Source organism: Aulostomus chinensis, chromosome 9 (genome assembly GCF_037954235.1).
Source record: "Aulostomus chinensis isolate RoL2024-O1b breed Wild chromosome 9, RoL_Achi_v1.0, whole genome shotgun sequence".
Lineage (NCBI taxonomy): Eukaryota > Metazoa > Chordata > Actinopteri > Syngnathiformes > Aulostomidae > Aulostomus > Aulostomus chinensis.
Window position 1 is genome coordinate 14,371,942 of NC_141328.1, and position 18,184 is coordinate 14,390,125.

At 41.1% G+C, this 18,184-nt stretch overlaps 1 protein-coding gene across 4 annotated transcripts in view; it reads right to left on the reverse strand.

The window, feature by feature from the left end:
• Nucleotides 1-135: 135 nt before the first annotated feature.
• Nucleotides 136-18,184, reverse strand: part of myt1a (myelin transcription factor 1a) — a 23,171-nt gene continuing 5,122 nt past the window's right edge. Inside the window, exons 6-23 of one of the 4 annotated variants that reach the window (XM_086213898.1) lie at nt 14,644-14,882; nt 13,124-14,227; nt 12,310-12,429; nt 11,828-11,918; nt 10,337-10,450; nt 10,042-10,259; nt 7,652-7,854; nt 7,331-7,546; nt 7,107-7,255; nt 6,857-6,919; nt 5,978-6,046; nt 5,707-5,769; nt 5,543-5,626; nt 5,212-5,433; nt 4,590-4,681; nt 4,320-4,423; nt 3,741-3,884; nt 136-1,262 (exon numbers count right to left, since the gene is read on the reverse strand). In XM_086213898.1, coding sequence (XP_086070024.1) covers nt 1,119-1,262; nt 3,741-3,884; nt 4,320-4,423; nt 4,590-4,681; nt 5,212-5,433; nt 5,543-5,626; nt 5,707-5,769; nt 5,978-6,046; nt 6,857-6,919; nt 7,107-7,255; nt 7,331-7,546; nt 7,652-7,854; nt 10,042-10,259; nt 10,337-10,450; nt 11,828-11,918; nt 12,310-12,429; nt 13,124-14,227; nt 14,644-14,882 — 3,439 coding nt within the window. In that variant the 3' untranslated portion in view covers nt 136-1,118. Of the gene's footprint in view, nt 1,263-3,740; nt 3,885-4,319; nt 4,424-4,589; nt 4,682-5,211; nt 5,434-5,542; nt 5,627-5,706; nt 5,770-5,977; nt 6,047-6,856; nt 6,920-7,106; nt 7,256-7,330; nt 7,547-7,651; nt 7,855-10,041; nt 10,260-10,336; nt 10,451-11,827; nt 11,919-12,309; nt 12,430-13,123; nt 14,231-14,643; nt 14,883-18,184 lie in introns of all 4 variants that reach the window. The other 3 variants (XM_086213897.1, XM_086213896.1, XM_086213899.1) reach the window with 3 other exon arrangements.

The following is an 18,184-nucleotide window of genomic DNA, read 5'->3' on the forward strand; positions in this document are numbered from 1 at the left end:
TCTAACCAAAATCTGCCTGTCAAATGTTGAGAAAGCCTGCTAACGAATGCACAGACCTGTGATCAAATGACCTATTCGGCAGAAGGAACAAATGGTGCGAAAGAGTGAGTCATTCCAGATTCACTGTGGGTTAACCTTTATTTCAAGAGTAACTTAAAGACTAATCCATACACAGCCATCGTTAACACAGACAATACAAAATAAATATTCACCATCACTTTGTTCTTCATCACCAAATAAATAACAAATATGTGCAGCTTAATATTCCTATTGTATTGCAATGTACTCAAAATAGTTTGTGGAAAATGATAGAAACACAAGCACAAAATAAATAAATAAATACAAATTAGAAAATGATTTAAAAACTTTCAGTTACAAAATATTTGCACTTAAAAAGATCCCAGTATTTTAAATAAATAATAAGATATATAAAACAATTCATAGTTGATATCTTAAAATATTTCCTCTTTGTTCAACAATACGGAGGAAACCATTCCCTTCTCTTGGTATCTTGATTTTTAAATCTTCTCAGGTAGCACATTGAAATTAAAAAAGTTAATAAATTGTGAATAATAAATAGGCCAACAGAAAATTAATACAGCAGACATGAATAAATAACTTGTTATTAAACCAACATTTGCAAATGACTTAAGTAGATACACAGCAATAGTAAGAATGACACTACAAACTAGTTCCGTAGGTGCAACATCACTATGTTGTACAGAATACTATTAGCATTATTGAGTGGAGATGGGATATGTTCACTAACTAAGTACATCTGCTCAGCTCAGGCTGTATACTGCACTCCTGTCTCTGTATACTCACAGTTACTGTTTGGTTCCAGTGTGCGTCCACATTTACAACCATACCCTCACTGGTTTGCACTCTCATTGTCATAACATAACATGCAAACAGGGTAAATAAAATATACAAAAAAGAGATGACAAAGTTCCAAATGAGGAGAAGAAGAAGAAGAAGAAGAAGAAGAAGAAGAAGTAGAAGAAGAAGAAGAAGTAGAAGAAGTAATATTCCTATAGTATCTAAAGGGTCTGGAAAGAAAGATTGGTAATGTCACTGTGATGTCCCACTTCTCATCAACTTCGTCCTCCTCTTCATCATCACACCTCGATACCTTTCACTGCCTGGTTGATGGACTCAAGCAGAGCCTGGTTCTCTGGATTCTGGTAGCAGTCTTTATTGGTAAACATGTGAGTGAGAGTCTCCACGTAGCTGTCAAAGTTCTGCTCCGACAATGGTTCCTGCTGAACACAGACAACTTCCCGTGTCAAAAAAAATGACAAGTCTGCCATATCTGGTGTCTTTGAACAGAGATATCATGTCATAGGTACGTCGACGGAATGTTTCTGTGTAGCAAGGCTACTCTTCACGGACTGAATGAAATAGTACTTACTATTAATAATATGGTTGTAAATGACTGTCTTTTCAATGAGTTTTAGCGCAAACAAAGTGTCATGGCAGCCCACCATGAAGGAATTGACTGACTAAAATTCTTTCATTAATTATCCAGCCGAAACCCTTCTCTCCCAGGATGCAGGGTTACTTGTGGTTCCTAGAGTCTATAACAGTAGAATGGGAGCCAGAGCCTTCAGTGATCAGGCTCTTGTCCTGTGGAGCCACCTCGAGTTTCAGTCTGAGACACTGACACCCTCTCTATGTTTAAGAGCAGACTCAAGACCTTCCTTTTTGTATAAAGCTTAGTTAGGCTAGCCTGTAGATATGCCGCTATAAACTGCCAGGGGATCTCCCATGATGCACTGGGCTTCTCTCTATTTCAATCCTCATCCATATCTCATACCTGCATGTTACTAACTTAAATTTTTCCTCTGAGCCTTTGTGCTTTCCCACATCCCAGGTCCCTGACTGATGCTGCTGCTGGGGGAGGCTACGGGTCTGAAGAGGCTCAAGCTGCCACACTTAACATCAGAATTAGCACTGTATTAACATTAACATCAACATTGTGTTGTTGATTGCTTAAGTAACCAGTACTGGTAGCTAGTTTACTGTTATTGCTGCTGTTGTTGTTATTGTTGTTTGTTGTGTCTTAACTCTCCTTATTCCCAATGCCTCATTCTTTCTTTCCACTAGTCCTTCACCTTATATATCTTCACATCCCCATATGGCTGTTTTCTCTCTCTCTTGGTCTCTGTCCCCCTCTGTCCTTATCTGTCTCTGTCTCTTTCCCTTATCTGTCTTTGTCTCTGCCCCGCTCTCTTTCCCCCCAACCGGTCAAAGCAGAAGGCCGTCCCCATTGAGCCTGGATCTGCTCGACGTCCATGCCTGTTAAAAGGAAGGTTTTTGTCACCGCTGTTACAGGATGTAATTGCTGATGGAGAATTGTTGGGTGTAGATTCATTGAAGGAGTGTGGTTCTGGACCTGTCAAGCGTCACAAGGTAACTTTTTTTGTGACATGGCGCAATTCCAATAAAATTTAAATTTAAAATTGAAATTGGAATTGAAATTCATTCTCTATGGGAAGCAATTAATATGCTGCACGGAGCATGCTGAGAATCCTGGTGATACATCCCCTACAATTAAAACCAAGCTTGTTTTTATGTTGCCAGTCAAGTATTCTGAACAGTTTGGTGCACAACCAGGTAAACCAGTGTGGCTGTAGCTCAGAGGTGTGATTGGTCTAATAACTGGAGGGTTCCTGGTTTGATTCCATCTTCTCCGCGAGTGTCTACCGATGCTCAAGGGCAAGTGGCAGTTTGTATCAACTGGTCACATGTCGGTTTGCATCTTGATGTGCAACTCAATCTGTGCGAGTTTATGCAGCTAGAAACAAAAAGGAAATAAGAACCTTTTCTGTTACCAAAATCAAAACTATTCACCCGACATCAGCTGCAACAGAAACCCTGTCCAGGATAGGCAGTATAGAGATAATGAACAATGAATCAAAGAATCAAAAATTGACGAAAGGCAGTAGGTCTGTAACAAGACATTAGTATCTGTTTGTGTATCTGTTTCCAGATAGTAGACTAGAAGGGGGCATGACCTTGGAAGGAAGTGTGTATTGTTTAATCAGTGTTCTCTTTTAGATGTAATCACTTTGAACTGCAATTTTTACATGAGATGATATATAATTCCTTTTTTTAAATTATTCTTACATAACACAAAAGAGCTTTTACAAATAAAGTAGTAATAGTAATAACAGTATTCTAACTGAAAAGTAGTTATTGTATTGCATTTATTGCCAATTATAGATTTGCTGGTGTTTCTAAAACCCTTCCGACTCTCTTTAACTAAAATGTCATTTGATGAATGACATTAATGCCAAAGTAAATCAACACACGTCTTTGTATTTAAATAGCACAAACATTTGTGAAATCCTCTAATTTCCATGAGCTGTAGGTTGTTTGATCAATGTAACTGAAACGTTTTCAGTCTTACTTGATAATAGATTGTGAGTTTGAAAGAAATTTAGCTGATAGAATGTATCACTGTCTTCTAATGTTCTCAGCTGAAGCTAACACTAACCCTGGTGTCTTAATGGAGTGATGGGCAAAGCTTAAATTGTGACGCCAGTGCAAAGACTCACAAGAGTCTCAACTTTGTGCCATTTTTGCTGTAGTAATGATTGTCTTGGTTAGTTTAGTTCAAACTTTCGGATAGGCGACATTGAAGACAGAGTAAATATATCAAAATAAACCCTTCAAGGACAGACTGGTCGATTTTTATTTCCTTCTATGTTGTCAAACCAGCCATTGTGTCTCCTCACCATGGTGGGCAGGCGTATGTTGGCCAGGCTGCGGATCAGGGCCTGGCTCAGGCCAGACAGCTCCAGAAACAAAGCCTCATTTCTCTCCTCGATCTGCTTATTCTCCTCTTCCATGCTCTTCAGGTTCTTTTCCATAGAGGAGATCTGAGGTGGAGAGACACACAGCAATGTCCTGAACTAGCAACACGCATTCACTGGTTGGCAGACCAGACATTGGCAGCCAGGTTTGCCGACACACACGCCTCTTTTTTCCCTGGCAAGCCCATAAATGATATCGATTGGCCCATTACTTTTTTTTTTTTTTTTTTAGAAAGCTTCCCTGACAGATATTTGACACCCTTAGAATTGGGTTGGAAGATATGGATGGGCTAGAATTGGAACACCTTTATTATCAGCTGAAAGGACCAACAGAGGGTGGAGTAGTGCTAAAGTGGGGAAAGATGACACCATTAATTTCGGGGAGATTGAGTGTCTATCTAGAATACTGCTAAAAAGGGCATATGGTGGGACACATGTAGTATATAGAAGGAGGAATTAACAGCTAAGCCTGGTGGATGCACGACCATCAGCTGACCTCACCTGAGTGTGCAGGTTCATCATGTCGGCCTCCATCTCTGAATTGGACTCATTCAGCTCACTGATCTCCTTATTGAGCTGCTTAATGTCCTCGTCGTTGTCGAGTACTGAAACAGAGGAACAACACACAGAATATGAAGACAAGTTCTCCTTCCATTTCCTATCCACTGTCCTTGAACAACTTTGAGCTTTCATTACTATAAATGTCCCAGAAATAATGTGGGATACTTTTGGGGCCCAATATTAGGCAGATAGTAACGTATTGTAGTTTACCGTCACTGGCCCTGAACTTGGCAGTGATGTACTCATCTCCTGGGAGTTTGGCTCTCTTCTTGTTGACCGATGCTCTGGGACAACCTGACAGACTGGGAGAAGCAGCTGATCAGGATAAAGGATTTCATCCTGGTATGAAAAACTGACAGGGTTCAGTATCAATTCAACTACAATCAGTACATATATAAGAAAGACAGAAGAAGATTTGGGGCCATGTGGAGAATTTTCTTCGTCTCATTCTATTGATTCATATAGCAGACAACCAGATTACAATGACTGTTCTTTGCATGGGTGGATGAACCCTTAAAAGGGCCCCAGGGCATAAATTATTAGTGGGCTCTTAATTACCCCCATTACTCAAAAGACCCTGTCATTATTTTGTATTCATTTTTTGTGAAAATTGGGGTGTGGGGGGGGGGGGGGGTCCATCAAATGGTGGCACTGTTTTGGAAAGGCTCAATTATGGCTGCCAGTAGCATACATTTTTATAATCATAGGTTTAATGCACCTTACTTTGCTTTGCTAGCTAACACAGAAGCCCGCAGCTTCTTCTGAGCATGATACTGACTTCAGTGAATTTGATTCACTGGGGTAACACTACACCATCAGAGATTCAGGATACCTGCGGTGTGTCAGAAAACTGCCATTTGCATGACCAGAGCCATCACAGCCTGGCGTCGGGCAGGTCGGACCCTCGGTCTTGAAGGCCTTCCAGGAGAAGGGGGTTCCGTTTAGAAGACCCTCCTTCTGTCTGCGTGCTGCCAGTGGACAGCCGTAGGCACTGCGGTGGGTGGCGTACTTCCCACTGATGTGGCCCAGACTGTCACAGCCAGGAACAGGACACCTGGAGAGAAGCAAAGAGGAGCCCAGGATTTGTTGTTAGGTCCGTTGTCATCTCAGTTGAGGTGCAGTGTCAGTCTAACATTCAGCATGTATTACTTGGTGTTTCTCACCTCAGCAACTCAGAGTCTTCTTTGTCATCTTTGGTGGGAGTTGATTTGACCCCACCCTTTTTTGCTCGGGGGCACCCAGACAGACTGGAAAAAAGAATTAGGGAGTCTGAACAGATAATACGTAGGCAGAACAACCGAGGAGAAAGATATAGAAGAGCTGCTACCTTCTATGTGACGCGTAGTTTCCTGTGATGTGGCCTGATCCATCACAACCTGGAGTCGGACACCTGAGACACACACACACACTCTCGCTCACTTTGATGTTCAAATTATCAGCAGACTAGAGGCACAAAACTGTTTCCCACAAAGTCTTCAGTTTTGGAACTATCAATTTGGACTATATTCAGTGAGAGTTAAAAGGAGAGCAGGGACAGAGGAGTAGCTGCAAACTGAGTGAACATGTTGGAGTTGAAAGACAGAAGAAAGCAGACATACTTTAGTTCAGCTGTGTGGGCAGCCATGAGGGTCCGAAGTGATTTATCAGCAAGAGGACAGCCTGAAAGACTGGAAGATAGGGAAGGGCGAGAATGTCAGAAAACCAGACTGAGAACAGAATGTCTGAGTGAAGAAAGAACCAGAGGTCAAACTGGAGTACAGGGCCAGGACAGGACCAAGCAGCACACACTGTCTACATGCAGTGTATTAGTTGGGAAGGTAAATTGATGGTGGTTGTGTGTGTATTTAATTGTGTCAGTCATCAGGACAGAAGGATATCAAGTGAAAATGAAACAAGCCACTGGAAAGTTTGTTGAACAGAAAGGCTGGTTCAGTTGTAATGACAGAAGAGAATCTTCAGCATGTCTTCTGGTCAGATGCTGCACACACATAAGTGCTACAAGAGGGCACTTGGACACACTTGAGGTTCTTGAAGACATTTGAACCCTGCCCCCCTTCTCTCTCTCTCTCTCTCTCTCTTTCTCTCTGAGGCCAGTCCTTGCCTGGCCTACATGTCTGGTTGCAGTGCGGACAGTTTGCGGCTGGCTAATTGAGGTGGAAAATCTGTTTTTTTCTTTAAAAGATGTTGCTTCTGCTCTCCTTCGGTGATGTGGTTGCTTTACATAATTTTACGTGATTAATTCAAACATTTTTTTTAGCCACAGGCAAGAATTGGATTTCAAGGACATAGGATTTCTTTTAACTCAGCTGATGTCTGGTTTTATTAACTATTTTGATGACTGTTAATGATGAATTCTCAAATTGGAATAGTGTGGTCAAATAAAGCAATTTACTCTCCTTTTCTCTCATGAAGCTCAGAGCAAAGATCAAAAACACCATTTTTTGCTCATTCTTTCCAAGCGATTGTGGTGGTCTTACCTACGATGTGATGCATAGTTGCCAGTGATGTGTCCACTACCGTCACAACCTGGGGTGGGACATCTAGTGATAAGACACATAACCACAAATCGGTCAGTTTCCTTTTAAAAAGGTTAAAAGCACTATAGTATCATTTTGAGATTGGGGGTATTACCATGGTAATGATCTTACATTTGTCTTTCAAGGTATTCCTAGTAGTAAGTGGCGCAATGATCCCAAGCTTGGAAGTATGCTAACAGTTGTGACTTACACAAGAACCTCCTTTTTGCTGTCTTTGGGCTGGAACTTGACCTTGAAGTTGCTGGTGGTGACTTCACCGGGGTACTTCCTGTCCTCCAGGTTCTCCTGGTCCTCCTCTTCACCATCAGATGAAGTGTATGATGGTGCTGTATACTCCACCTAGTGACAGGTAAAACACTTGTAACTTTGTTCAAATCACCAAGATCAGGGGTGACTTAGAACTGTGTATCGTACCTCATCATGGTCTTCCTCCTTGACCCCACTTGACTTAGTGAAGTCAAGTGGCCCCTCCCACTCATCCTGAGTGTGGCCCTGAGATAATGTGGCTCCCAAGTGTTGAGAGGAAGAAGATGAGGACGATGAAGGCTCTGGAGACTGCATGCCCTCCCTCTTTGTCTTCTTCATGCTGAGGTCCAAGGTGCCATTCTCATCCACTTCAATGTCTGGCTCCTAAGGGTTCAGATACAAAGTCAGGGCAACAGAAAGTAATGGCAACATCAGAGCACCTTCTATACTACTGCTGTGCTCCTGACAAGTGAATGAAAGCCAGTGTACCTTCGCACATGGCTCCCTGGGCTTGGTGCTGAGGGTCTCTGGTCTCTCCCAGCAGCGGGTGGACAGATTGAGAATGGCTGTTGCTGCCATGTGGGCTGCCTCAGCATCTTGGCTATAATCATATGCACTGGAGGATGAAGCACTCTTAGAAAAGCTTCCTGACACACTGTGATTAGGGGAGGAGGCCTTAGGGAAGGATTTAGCTGTGTGGGGTTAGAAGCAGAGGGAACAAAAATGATGTTTAATACAGAAAATTGTGTAGTATATGTTATGTGTGTACAACAATAAAGCCAGCAGGGTCTTGTTTACTAATCTGGCCAAATTAAAGCAGTACTGCGCATCAAACGCTGTGCTTCTTTCACGCTGGGCTGGAAAGAAACACATTGACCATTGACATCCATCCATTTTCTGCCCCTTATCCTGTTAAGGGTTGCGGAGCCTATCCCAGCAGCCTTTGGGCGAGAGGCAGGGTTCACCCTGGACGGGCCACCAGTACCTTGCAGGGCCAACACACATAGACAAACAACCATTCACACTCACAGCCACGCCTATGCTCAATTTAGAGTATCAATCAGCCTCATCCCCTCTTGATGTCTTTGGACTGTGGGAGGAAGCTGGAGTACCAGAGAGAACCCACACAGGAACAGGGAGAACATGCAGACTCCACCCAGAAAGACCTCATACTCAAGCCGGGGCTTGAACCCAGAACCTTCTTGCTGTAAGGCAACAGTGCTGACCACTGCACCACCGTGCAGCTTGATCATTGACATTGATTGTCAACATTGACTCATGGCCACAACTGAGGCATTTGTGTCATGCCTGTCATCATAAAATATATATATATATAATATATATACATATATATATATATATATATATTTAAAAAATATATATATATTTATATATATAGATGATAAGATGTTGGTATGATGGTCAGAAAAAACACAGAGAGGTTGATATTGGGTCACAGACCGCTAAAATGGTTGTGAGGAATAGTAATATTTGATATCTAAAAAAATAAATAAATATATATATATATATATATATATATTTTTAATATATATATATATATTATATATATATTATATATATATATATTTATATATAGATGATAAGATGTTGGTATGATGGTCAGAAAAAACACAGAGAGGTTGATATTGGGTCACAGACCGCTAAAATGGTTGTGAGGAATAGTAATATTTTACATTATTTTATATATATACACACATATATATATATATATATATATATATATATATATATATATATATATATATACAGTATATATATGTGGGGTTTTTTTTAAGATTTCAAATATTACTATTCCTCACAACCATTTTAGCGGTCTGTGACCCAATATCAACCTCTCTGTGTTTTTTCTGACCATCATACCAACATCTTTTGTCCATCTCACCTTCATTTGTCTGTCAGCCAGCAAAGTGCATGATGGTATACAGTCCTTGGCTAGTAACCATCGGTTGGATGGTCCTTTTCCATAGCATCGTGGGATTGTTTAAGTCAGCTACAAGGTAATTCTCACTTTACATTTTAACAGCACTACAAAATGTGTGAGTGAGTGATTTCAAATCCCGTCATACCGTATTGTGTGTGCATATATGTAAAGCAAACACCAATGGTGAATTGGATATTAGCTCAGCTGCACCATCTGAATATATAAAGAAAGCAAACTGCAATACTTTGATGTTTTTGTTAGACACAGGGCGACACACTTAATTGAGGCATTAAAAAAGCTGCTGTCGTGCATCTTCGGCACACATGGTAGGAATTTAACCGGTATGAAAAAAAAACCTTATCAGAGGTATAACCAGCAACAAGCTGAATGATTTGAATCTCTTAGGATCAAACCACTAACCCATTATAGTCTCTCCGACAAGCCTTGTGGTACTGTAACAGTGAAAAGTCTGTCTATCCCGTTCGTAGGTGGGTGAATGTGTCAACAGGATCTATTCTTTTAGAGTCAGCGCATATGTGTTTGTAATCTTGAATGCAAGATCAGACATCAAGGGCTCTTTTTATATGATCCATGGTGGTTGGCAGATGACGCTGCGTGTTGTCTGGGACACGTGTTCAGGGCATCTTCAGCATCAGTGTCATTTTCAAAATGTCATTTATGGCAGCTTGAAGCTAGAAATGAGGCCTGTGCTTGATGGAGGGCATTGAATTCAGGCATTCAGGTAAGTATCATAGCATCCATATTGACAGTATCTGCATTTTACTAATTAGGATACAAAAATAAACAAACAAAATTCCTTGAGTTTCAAATATAATTCTTTTTTTTTAAAAGGTTTATGGCATATTGATGAAAGACTGCAAAGCAAAACATAACCTGTCAAGTAATGCAGCATAGCAGTGAAGAGTGTGGGTCTTACATTTGAAGGCTTTGGGTGATGTTTCACTGGTGCTGGGTGTCTTTGGAATAAGCATACGCTTTCCAAAAACCTGGACATCAAAGCTTGCATAGTCAAAAGACACCTTTGAGTATTTCTCCAGCTCCTTGGCAAGGTTTGCTCGAGGTGTGGTGGTCACTGCGTTGGGTCTGTAGCTGCCATACTGAGGGATCTCCAGCTGCTTCACGAAACACATGGGCCTGGAGGAAAAGAATCACTCTCAGTTATCCCAGTATTAGCACTGGAAGATATATTCCAGTGTATTTATGAACCTCACCTGAGCACTCTGTCAGAGTTGGATAAGGGTTCACTGGCTGAAGCCTGCAGATGGACCTGCTTGTCCTGGTTTTTGTTGAGTTTAGTTGCTGCTGCAATTGGGCAGCCAGACAGACTGACAAGGGAAACACATTGAAGAGTTTGAAAGGAATACAGGCATTCAAAGATAATATGTAAGTATTCAAACATTCCATTTACTAACAATTCTTAACGGGAGCTCAAAAAAAAAAAGTTCTGACTTTATCTTAAAGATGTTAAGTAAAATGAGCAAATCCAGCAATAATGTTAAAAATAAGGAAGATTATGAAATGGCAGTCCAATCTTGCTTTTACATATTCCTGTTCTATTTTAATAACTGATTAAGAACGATTTAAAGTAGACATCAGTGGCTCAACAGAAGTGGTGATGTGTGGTCCCCTTTCTTTGAATGTGGTGTATCACTGAATTCAGCAGCACATCAAATCTTAACCAGAGTATCTTTAAAAGGTAGCTAGACATTTTAATTATTAATATGACCTGTAAAGAGTGTAAGTACAGTTAGTTTATGTTATTTCAAAGGTCTTGTAAGTGATAAATACATTGTAATCTTGTTTAAATAGGTGTTCAGCAGCTCTACATTCTTACAGCAATGATGGCTCTCCACTCCACAGTGAGTAGAGAGGGCGTTTTCTTGTATCCTGTTCCCACTTTCAGTTAATCAGAAGAGAGGATTCTACAAATCCATTTTATGTTTACTGCTGAGTGGAAGGACTGGGAGAGCCAGTGGGATTATCAGTAATGACTGTCTGGATGTAGAGCTATTTAGCGTTTTGTTTTAACAAAGTGAAAAATCACACTCATTCATTAAATGACAATTATTCCAGAATTTTAATTAAAAACCCACAAAAGTAAATCCAGACCAACAAGAGAAACATCTGTCTATTGACAGATAGAGTCATCTTTTCTTTCCAAATTGTGACATTCAAGTAAGAACAGTTTTTTCCATGCACTGTTCAATTTGTTTTTGGATTGTTCCCCTTTAGCATATGTTCTTCCGTAAAGTTGGGGAAAAAAAGGTTCAAAGGGTGTTTATGTTACCCTCCGTTCAATGTTGCAGTATCCAATACTGTTACCAAACTAGACTATGTAGACGAGCATCTAAAATAAAATGTAATAGCTGAAGTGTTCAGTGTTTTGCGGCCATCTGTCTTTGTATTTATTTATCACAAGTTAATGATATAACATGCAATGCAAAACAGGAAAACTAGAAAACTCTTTATGTTTTATAAACAAAAAAGTTTCTCTCGAAATCATTTCTGATCCATGAGACAAAAATTTTGGAGGTACTGCTAGAGTTGGACTTTGAGGCTCAGAAATCTGGCAAGGTCTGAAAATTTGCAGATGTTTAATTAGATAATGTCTTCTTGTCGACTGGAAGATCTCATGATGATATCTTCGAGTCATCATATACAGTTTAAGTGTTTGTGTGTAAGTGTGGGTGTCCTTTATTAACCTGCGGTGTGTGTTGCGGTTACTGTTGACATGGCCTTGGCCTGTGCAGCCAGGAGTCGGACACTTCAACACGTTCTCATGCATGGCCAGGACTACAGTGCAGACACACAACAGACACAAACGGGTCAGTCTAGTTACTTGGATGTAAATGGTTTCACATCTCTAACAGCAGAACCAATGTAGTACAGAGTAGTGGCTGTCAAATGATCCTTATTATTATTAGTCCTAGTGGTATTAGTAGCAGTAGTAGCAGAAGTAGTGGTAGTAGTAATTCTGGCTGAAGTAATGATGGAGGTAATAACCGAAACACTGGTGGTTGTAATTAAATAAACGGATAAAAAACAGAAACAAGCCATCATTATACCATTTCCGTTCTGACTATCTAATCTGCCGACTATCCTGTCTCTAGAATGTAAATGTATTCTAAAGTAAATGTACCGTACGTGTGCTATATTTGCCTTGTGAAAAGTTAAATGTACTCACTTTCTGGAGGGATTCTATCTTTGTGAGGACATCCAGATAGACTGCGGTGGTGAGGGTACAGCCCAGTCACATGACCAGTCCCATCACACCCTGGAGTTGGACACTTCACCTCCCTCTTCTCTGAGAAGAGGAGTGTGTGATTGAATTGACAATGATCATGAAATGAAAACCATGTAACTACTACAGACTGGTGATGACAAAGGGTTGGACTCACAACAACAAACAGCTTGGGTAATGCTGAGGGTGACCAGCTGGAGCATTCAGTTAAACCAGCTCAATCGCACACGTCCAAACTCTCTCACCGTGGTGCAATTGTTTTGTTTTTTTGATTACAGCTGGATAAAGAAGATGTGGATTCTACCAGACAATGTGCTTGAGAGTCTGTAAGTGGTAATTTACTGACAATTTTGCTGCTGCCAGTCATCAGTCACCATTAGCTTCAAGCTAAATATACATGGACATTTTCTGCATTCTAAAGTAATGCAGCAAGGAAAAAAATGTCTTTATATGCTCAAGACAGCTACTTGTGAGTACTTGAAAGACAAAATACATTAGGTAGGTGAGTTGATGCTTTAACTCCAAACAAAAACATTAAACAGAAACACACAAGTGAAACATAACTTGGAGTTTGTGTTATTCAGATACTTTGAATGCATCATGAAATAAATGCTTGTACCCTCAAGTTTGGACCCATTTGCAGGTCAGAGAGGCACTCATTTTTGGCATAAAATTGCACCGCACTCATCTCTTTTTTAAAAATAAATTAAATGATACTTTCTGTAAATGTCAAATGCAGACAGAAAAGGAAGTATACCTTTGCTGTAGTGAGAGGTGCGGCGGGCTGCAGCTGCAGGCTCTGAACTCTTGCTGGAGCTGCTGTAGGGTTGGTAGTCTGGAGAGCTGCGGGCTTCCTGACCCTCCTTCACCTCCTCAGCCTTTAGGGCAATGGCCTGCTCCAGCAGCCCCAGGTTTCCCCGCGTCATATCCCAGTTCTCAGAGTCATCTGTGATCCCTGAGCCCTCTGAGACACAATCTTGCTCATCTCCTTCCTCTTCCTCCTCCTCCTCCTCTTCTTCTTCCTCATCATCATCCTCCTCAGAGCGTACCTCTATCACCACTGTTGTGGGCGAGGCTTTGCTGGAGTCTTGGTCCTCTTCCTCCTCCTCCTCCTCCTCCTCCTCTTCCTCTTCCACTACCACCTCACCTGCTTCCTTCCCCTGCCTCTCAGCCTCTTCCTCCTCTCTCTCCTCCTGCTCTTCATATTCCTCTTCTTCCTCAGTCATTGGAGTGCTGATCTTTTCTTCCCTGAGAGACACCTCCGCATCAGATCCCTGAGTGTGTGGACTCAAAGAGTAAGGGGTGTCAACCTCTTCGTGGACCCTCTCCTCCTCCTCGTCCTCCTCCTCTTCCTCTTCTTCATCTTCTTCCTCCTCTTCTTCCTGATGCTCCCTCTTGTTTTGCACCTCCATGGAGTCTTTGGCCTGGTGGGTGTAATCTCCAGTGGAGTACTGGTGATCAGAGTTCTCCTGGCTCATCCTCTGTCTTTCTACTGCCCTCTCTCCTGTTATATTCTCTTGCCTCTCCACCTGCTCTTCCTCCTCCTCCTCCTCTTCTTCCTCCTCTTCTTCCTCTTCTTCTCCTTTTAGCTCTTTCAGCTCAATTCTGTCAACATCTTTTTCAGGTTGTCCTGTGTACTGGTCAGTTGTCACCAGTGTCTCCTCTGTGATGTGTGTTTCTTCCTGCTGATGATCATTATCAGTTGGTTCTGGTTCTGTTACCGGCTTGTCTTCCTCACTAGTTGTTTCATGTGCAGAAGAATAATTTTCTGTCTCTAAAATGATGCTCTTGCCATCTTTAGCTGAAGGACAAACTTCTGGCTCTGCTGCCTCTGTGTCTTCTAGTGTCGCTGGTGAGCAGTCTGCTATGGATTCAGAGTAAACTGTCATGGTATGTTCTTTTTTTCTCTCTAAACTGCTGAACCATGAATGCCAAACCAGTGTCAAGACAGTTGTTCTCATTATTCTGCTTTTCCCCTCAGCTAATGATTGACAGTCTTTCTCTAAGTGGTGTTATTTTGTTATCAGTATTTAGGACATGTATCTAAAAAGATGAGTTTTACAAGGATAAAACTATAACTGACAGACATTGAAATAACTGTTCCAAAATTATTAATGGGACAGCCAAGACAAAAAAAGAAAAGATTTTTTTCTTTAATCTTTGGTTTGGGGGGTTTCATGAACTAAAAAGAGAGGCCAAATTTCCCTTGTTCTACTTTGTCCCGCTGTGATAGAAATTTTGCAAATTAATTTTACTGCTTTTACTGCTTTTACTCACTTGTGATTGACTCTGGCCTGCTCTTTGGTTTATGTTTCTTCTTATCTTTCAGGTCTTCCTCGTCTTCCTCTCCTTCCTCCTCTCTCTGCTCCTCCTCTTCTGCTTCATCACTGTCAGCTGTGAAACCTTCATCTGCTGTCAATTTCACAGGCTGGCTCCTCTTCTTTGGAGTAGACTGGTTCTCCTCAGCCTCAGCTTCCTCCAGCTTCCTCTTCTTCACAATCGGGCATCCCAGTACACTTAGGTGAGCGAGACAGAGAACTGAATGTTCAGATTAAACATACAAATGGAAACCATCATGCTCCTCTAATGTGTTCATGTTTGGGTAGAGGGTTCCAGTGCTGTGAGGGACTTGGAACCTGCCTGGTTCCAGTACTAAATTCTCCATCCACCCTACACAACTATGGACTGGTTACCAATGAGTACCACCCAGGCTGGAGTTAATTATTCTTCCATCTTGCTACTCTGATGATCTGTATCCAACCTGAACAATGCAGACAACACTGTGAGAAGTATGTTCTTTTATTCCTCTAGAATATAGATGCTTCTTCAACCTCAAGAATGGGTACCCCAGTGATCGACAATTAAAAAAAAGGTGGTTAGCTGCACAGCAACTCCTCCAGGGATTGTCTTATTGCCTTAGGCATGATGCAGGAGAGTAAATGGAAGAAGAACTGAGTGTCATTGTCTTGTCAGCATCTGAGCTTTTGTCTAGTGACATTTTCTGAAATCATCTCTGAAAACAACAGTTGACCCAAAGTTTTATTTCACATGATATGTAGTGTACTCAAACCTGCAGTCACAGATTGCCATGAAGCAGCAGACGATATCTGTCATTATCTTTGACAGACATCATCTCCTTTTACATGTTTGTTAGATAGTAATCCCTCACATCTCATTACAAACACCGGGACCATATTTGATCAGTAGTTACTCTGATCAATGTCCTCGATCCCTTTAAAATTGCGGTCATTCACCCATTGATCAAAAAACCTAATTTAGATCCATGGTGTTCCAAAATAATTAAAGGGCAGTCTCAAAACATTTTTATGCCCCATTTTTTCAAAACAGTGTTTTCTGTCAACTCATTTGCTGCTTGGGCAAATTTAGAATACTGGACACTTTTCAGTCAGGCTTCAGGACACAGAGGAGCACAGTGTCCTGAAGCCTGAGGGTGAGAAATGTTTCCCCTTGATCTTTTTTTTTTTTTTTTTTTACAGTTTTACGTTATTTCATATCTCTTGGCTGAATTTGGCACATTTGATAATTCTATCCTCTTGGATCATATTCAGCATGTTGTATGCATTCAGGATCTGGCATGAGATTTGTCTCCTACCTCCAAGACCATACATCTTCTGTCAGAATCAATTATATATCCTCTTCCTCTGTACGTATTTTCTATGGGGTGCCACAAGGCTCTATATTAGAACCTAGCTCATTTTCTGAATTGCACAAATCTCCTCCGGCTAAATACAAATAAAACCCCGGGTCACATCTGATAACAATGCAACCACTGTCAATTTCCTCAGTCCCATGTCACTGAATGTTCCACACAAAAAAAAATCATGGTGTTACATTTTCTGTATCCATCCATCCATTTTCTACCACTTATCCTGTTAAGGATTGCAGGGGGGGTGGGGCCTATCCCAGCAGCCTACGGGTGAGAGGCAGGGTTCACCCTGCACGGGTCACAAGGCCAACATATACCGACAGACAACCATTCACACTCAAAGCCATGCCTACGTTCAATTTAGAGTATGCAATTAGCTTAGTCCCCAAATGCATATCTTTGGACTGTGGGAGGAAGCCGGACTACCAGGAGAGAACCCACACAGGCACAGGAAGAACAAGCAAACTCAACCCGGAACCTTTGTGCTGTGAGGCGACAGTGCTAACCACTGCACCACCTTGTCGCCCTCATTTAAACTGTAAAATCGTCATGTGCAAATAAATGATAAATTAATAAAGGAATGGTTATGTGACGTAATGTCATCTCAGCCACACGTACAACCTATGTATGTTCCATCAGTGACACTTACATAGTTCAGTTGGCACTGAGTTTGGAAAACAGCCTGCAGCTAATAACACAACAGAAACACCAAAACTGTTTTCCATGCTGCTGTTCGTACTGCTATCAAAGATTGGAAACAACCCCAACCCTCATGTACTGATTTAGCTGCAATGATCCCTTCTTTCTCTTGCCATAACTGCATCAATTTGCATTTATAATGTCGAATGCGATGCAGGGTGGCACAGTGGTGCACTGGTTAGCTCTGTCACCTCACAGCAAGAAGGTTCGAGCCCCAGCTTGGGTACAGGATCTTTCTGTGTGGAGTCTGCATGTTCTCCCTGTGCCTGCGTGGGTTCTCTCTGGGTAGATTGGCTTCCTCACACAGTCCAGAGACATGCAAGAGGGGACAAGGAAGGACTTAATTGAATACTCTAAATTGACCCTTGGCGTGGCTGGGAGTGTGAATGATTGTCTGTCTGTATATATATATATATATACACAATATATACTACTGAAAGAAAGTTTTGAAAAATTATTTCGGTTGATTATTTTCCCCTATAATAATAGCAATTGATATTTTAGTTTATATCAAAGCCTGATTAGTCATTTTCACAATGAGGTACAACTTGTCAGGATCATGCATTCATAGAATGAGCAACCCAGCCAAGTGTGTGGGTAGTGCCCCCCCCCCCCCCCCCCAAAAATGCCCAAATCCCCTGCAATTCACCTTATTCACCTTGTCACAAACTGAAACCAAAATGAGGCTTGGAGTACAGAAGGCATATGTGCCATTATTGTTAGCTGATCAGAGGCAGAGTAGGATGGGTTGTTGAGCTGGGCTTTGCTCAGTACAGGTAGGGAAAGAAATAGGGCCACCAGTGAGGGAGCTCCTTCCAGAATCATACCTTTGAACCTTGTTATAGTTCTTGAATTGGCTACAGGGCGAATAAGGTGGGTAGGGTATTTTGGCAAATTTTAGCTGGGTTGCTCATTCCACGAATGCACGATCCTTACAAGTGGTACCTCATTGTAAAGGTGACTGATCAGGCTGTCCAGTGCTATAAAAATAAAATACGATACCAATTGGTATTATTAAAGGGGAAAAATAATTGACTGAAATTTATATCTATCTATCTATCTATCTATCTATCTATCTATCTATCTATCTATCTATCTATCTATCTATCTATCTATCTATCTATCTATCTGTCTATCTATATATATATCTATACGTCTATCTGTCTCTCTCTCATATATACTGTATATATATATATATATATATATATAAGTCAAAAGTTTGGACACACCTTCTCATTTAATTTTTTTTCTTTATTCATGACTATTTACATTGTAGAGTCTCACTAAAGGCATCAAAACTATGAATGAATATATATGGAATTATGCAGTAAACGAAAAAGTGTGAAATAACTCAAAACACTTTTTTTTTTTTTTAGAATCTTCAAAATAGCCGTCCTTCACTTTGATTACTGCTTTGCACACGCTTGCCATTCTCTAGATGAGCTTCATGAG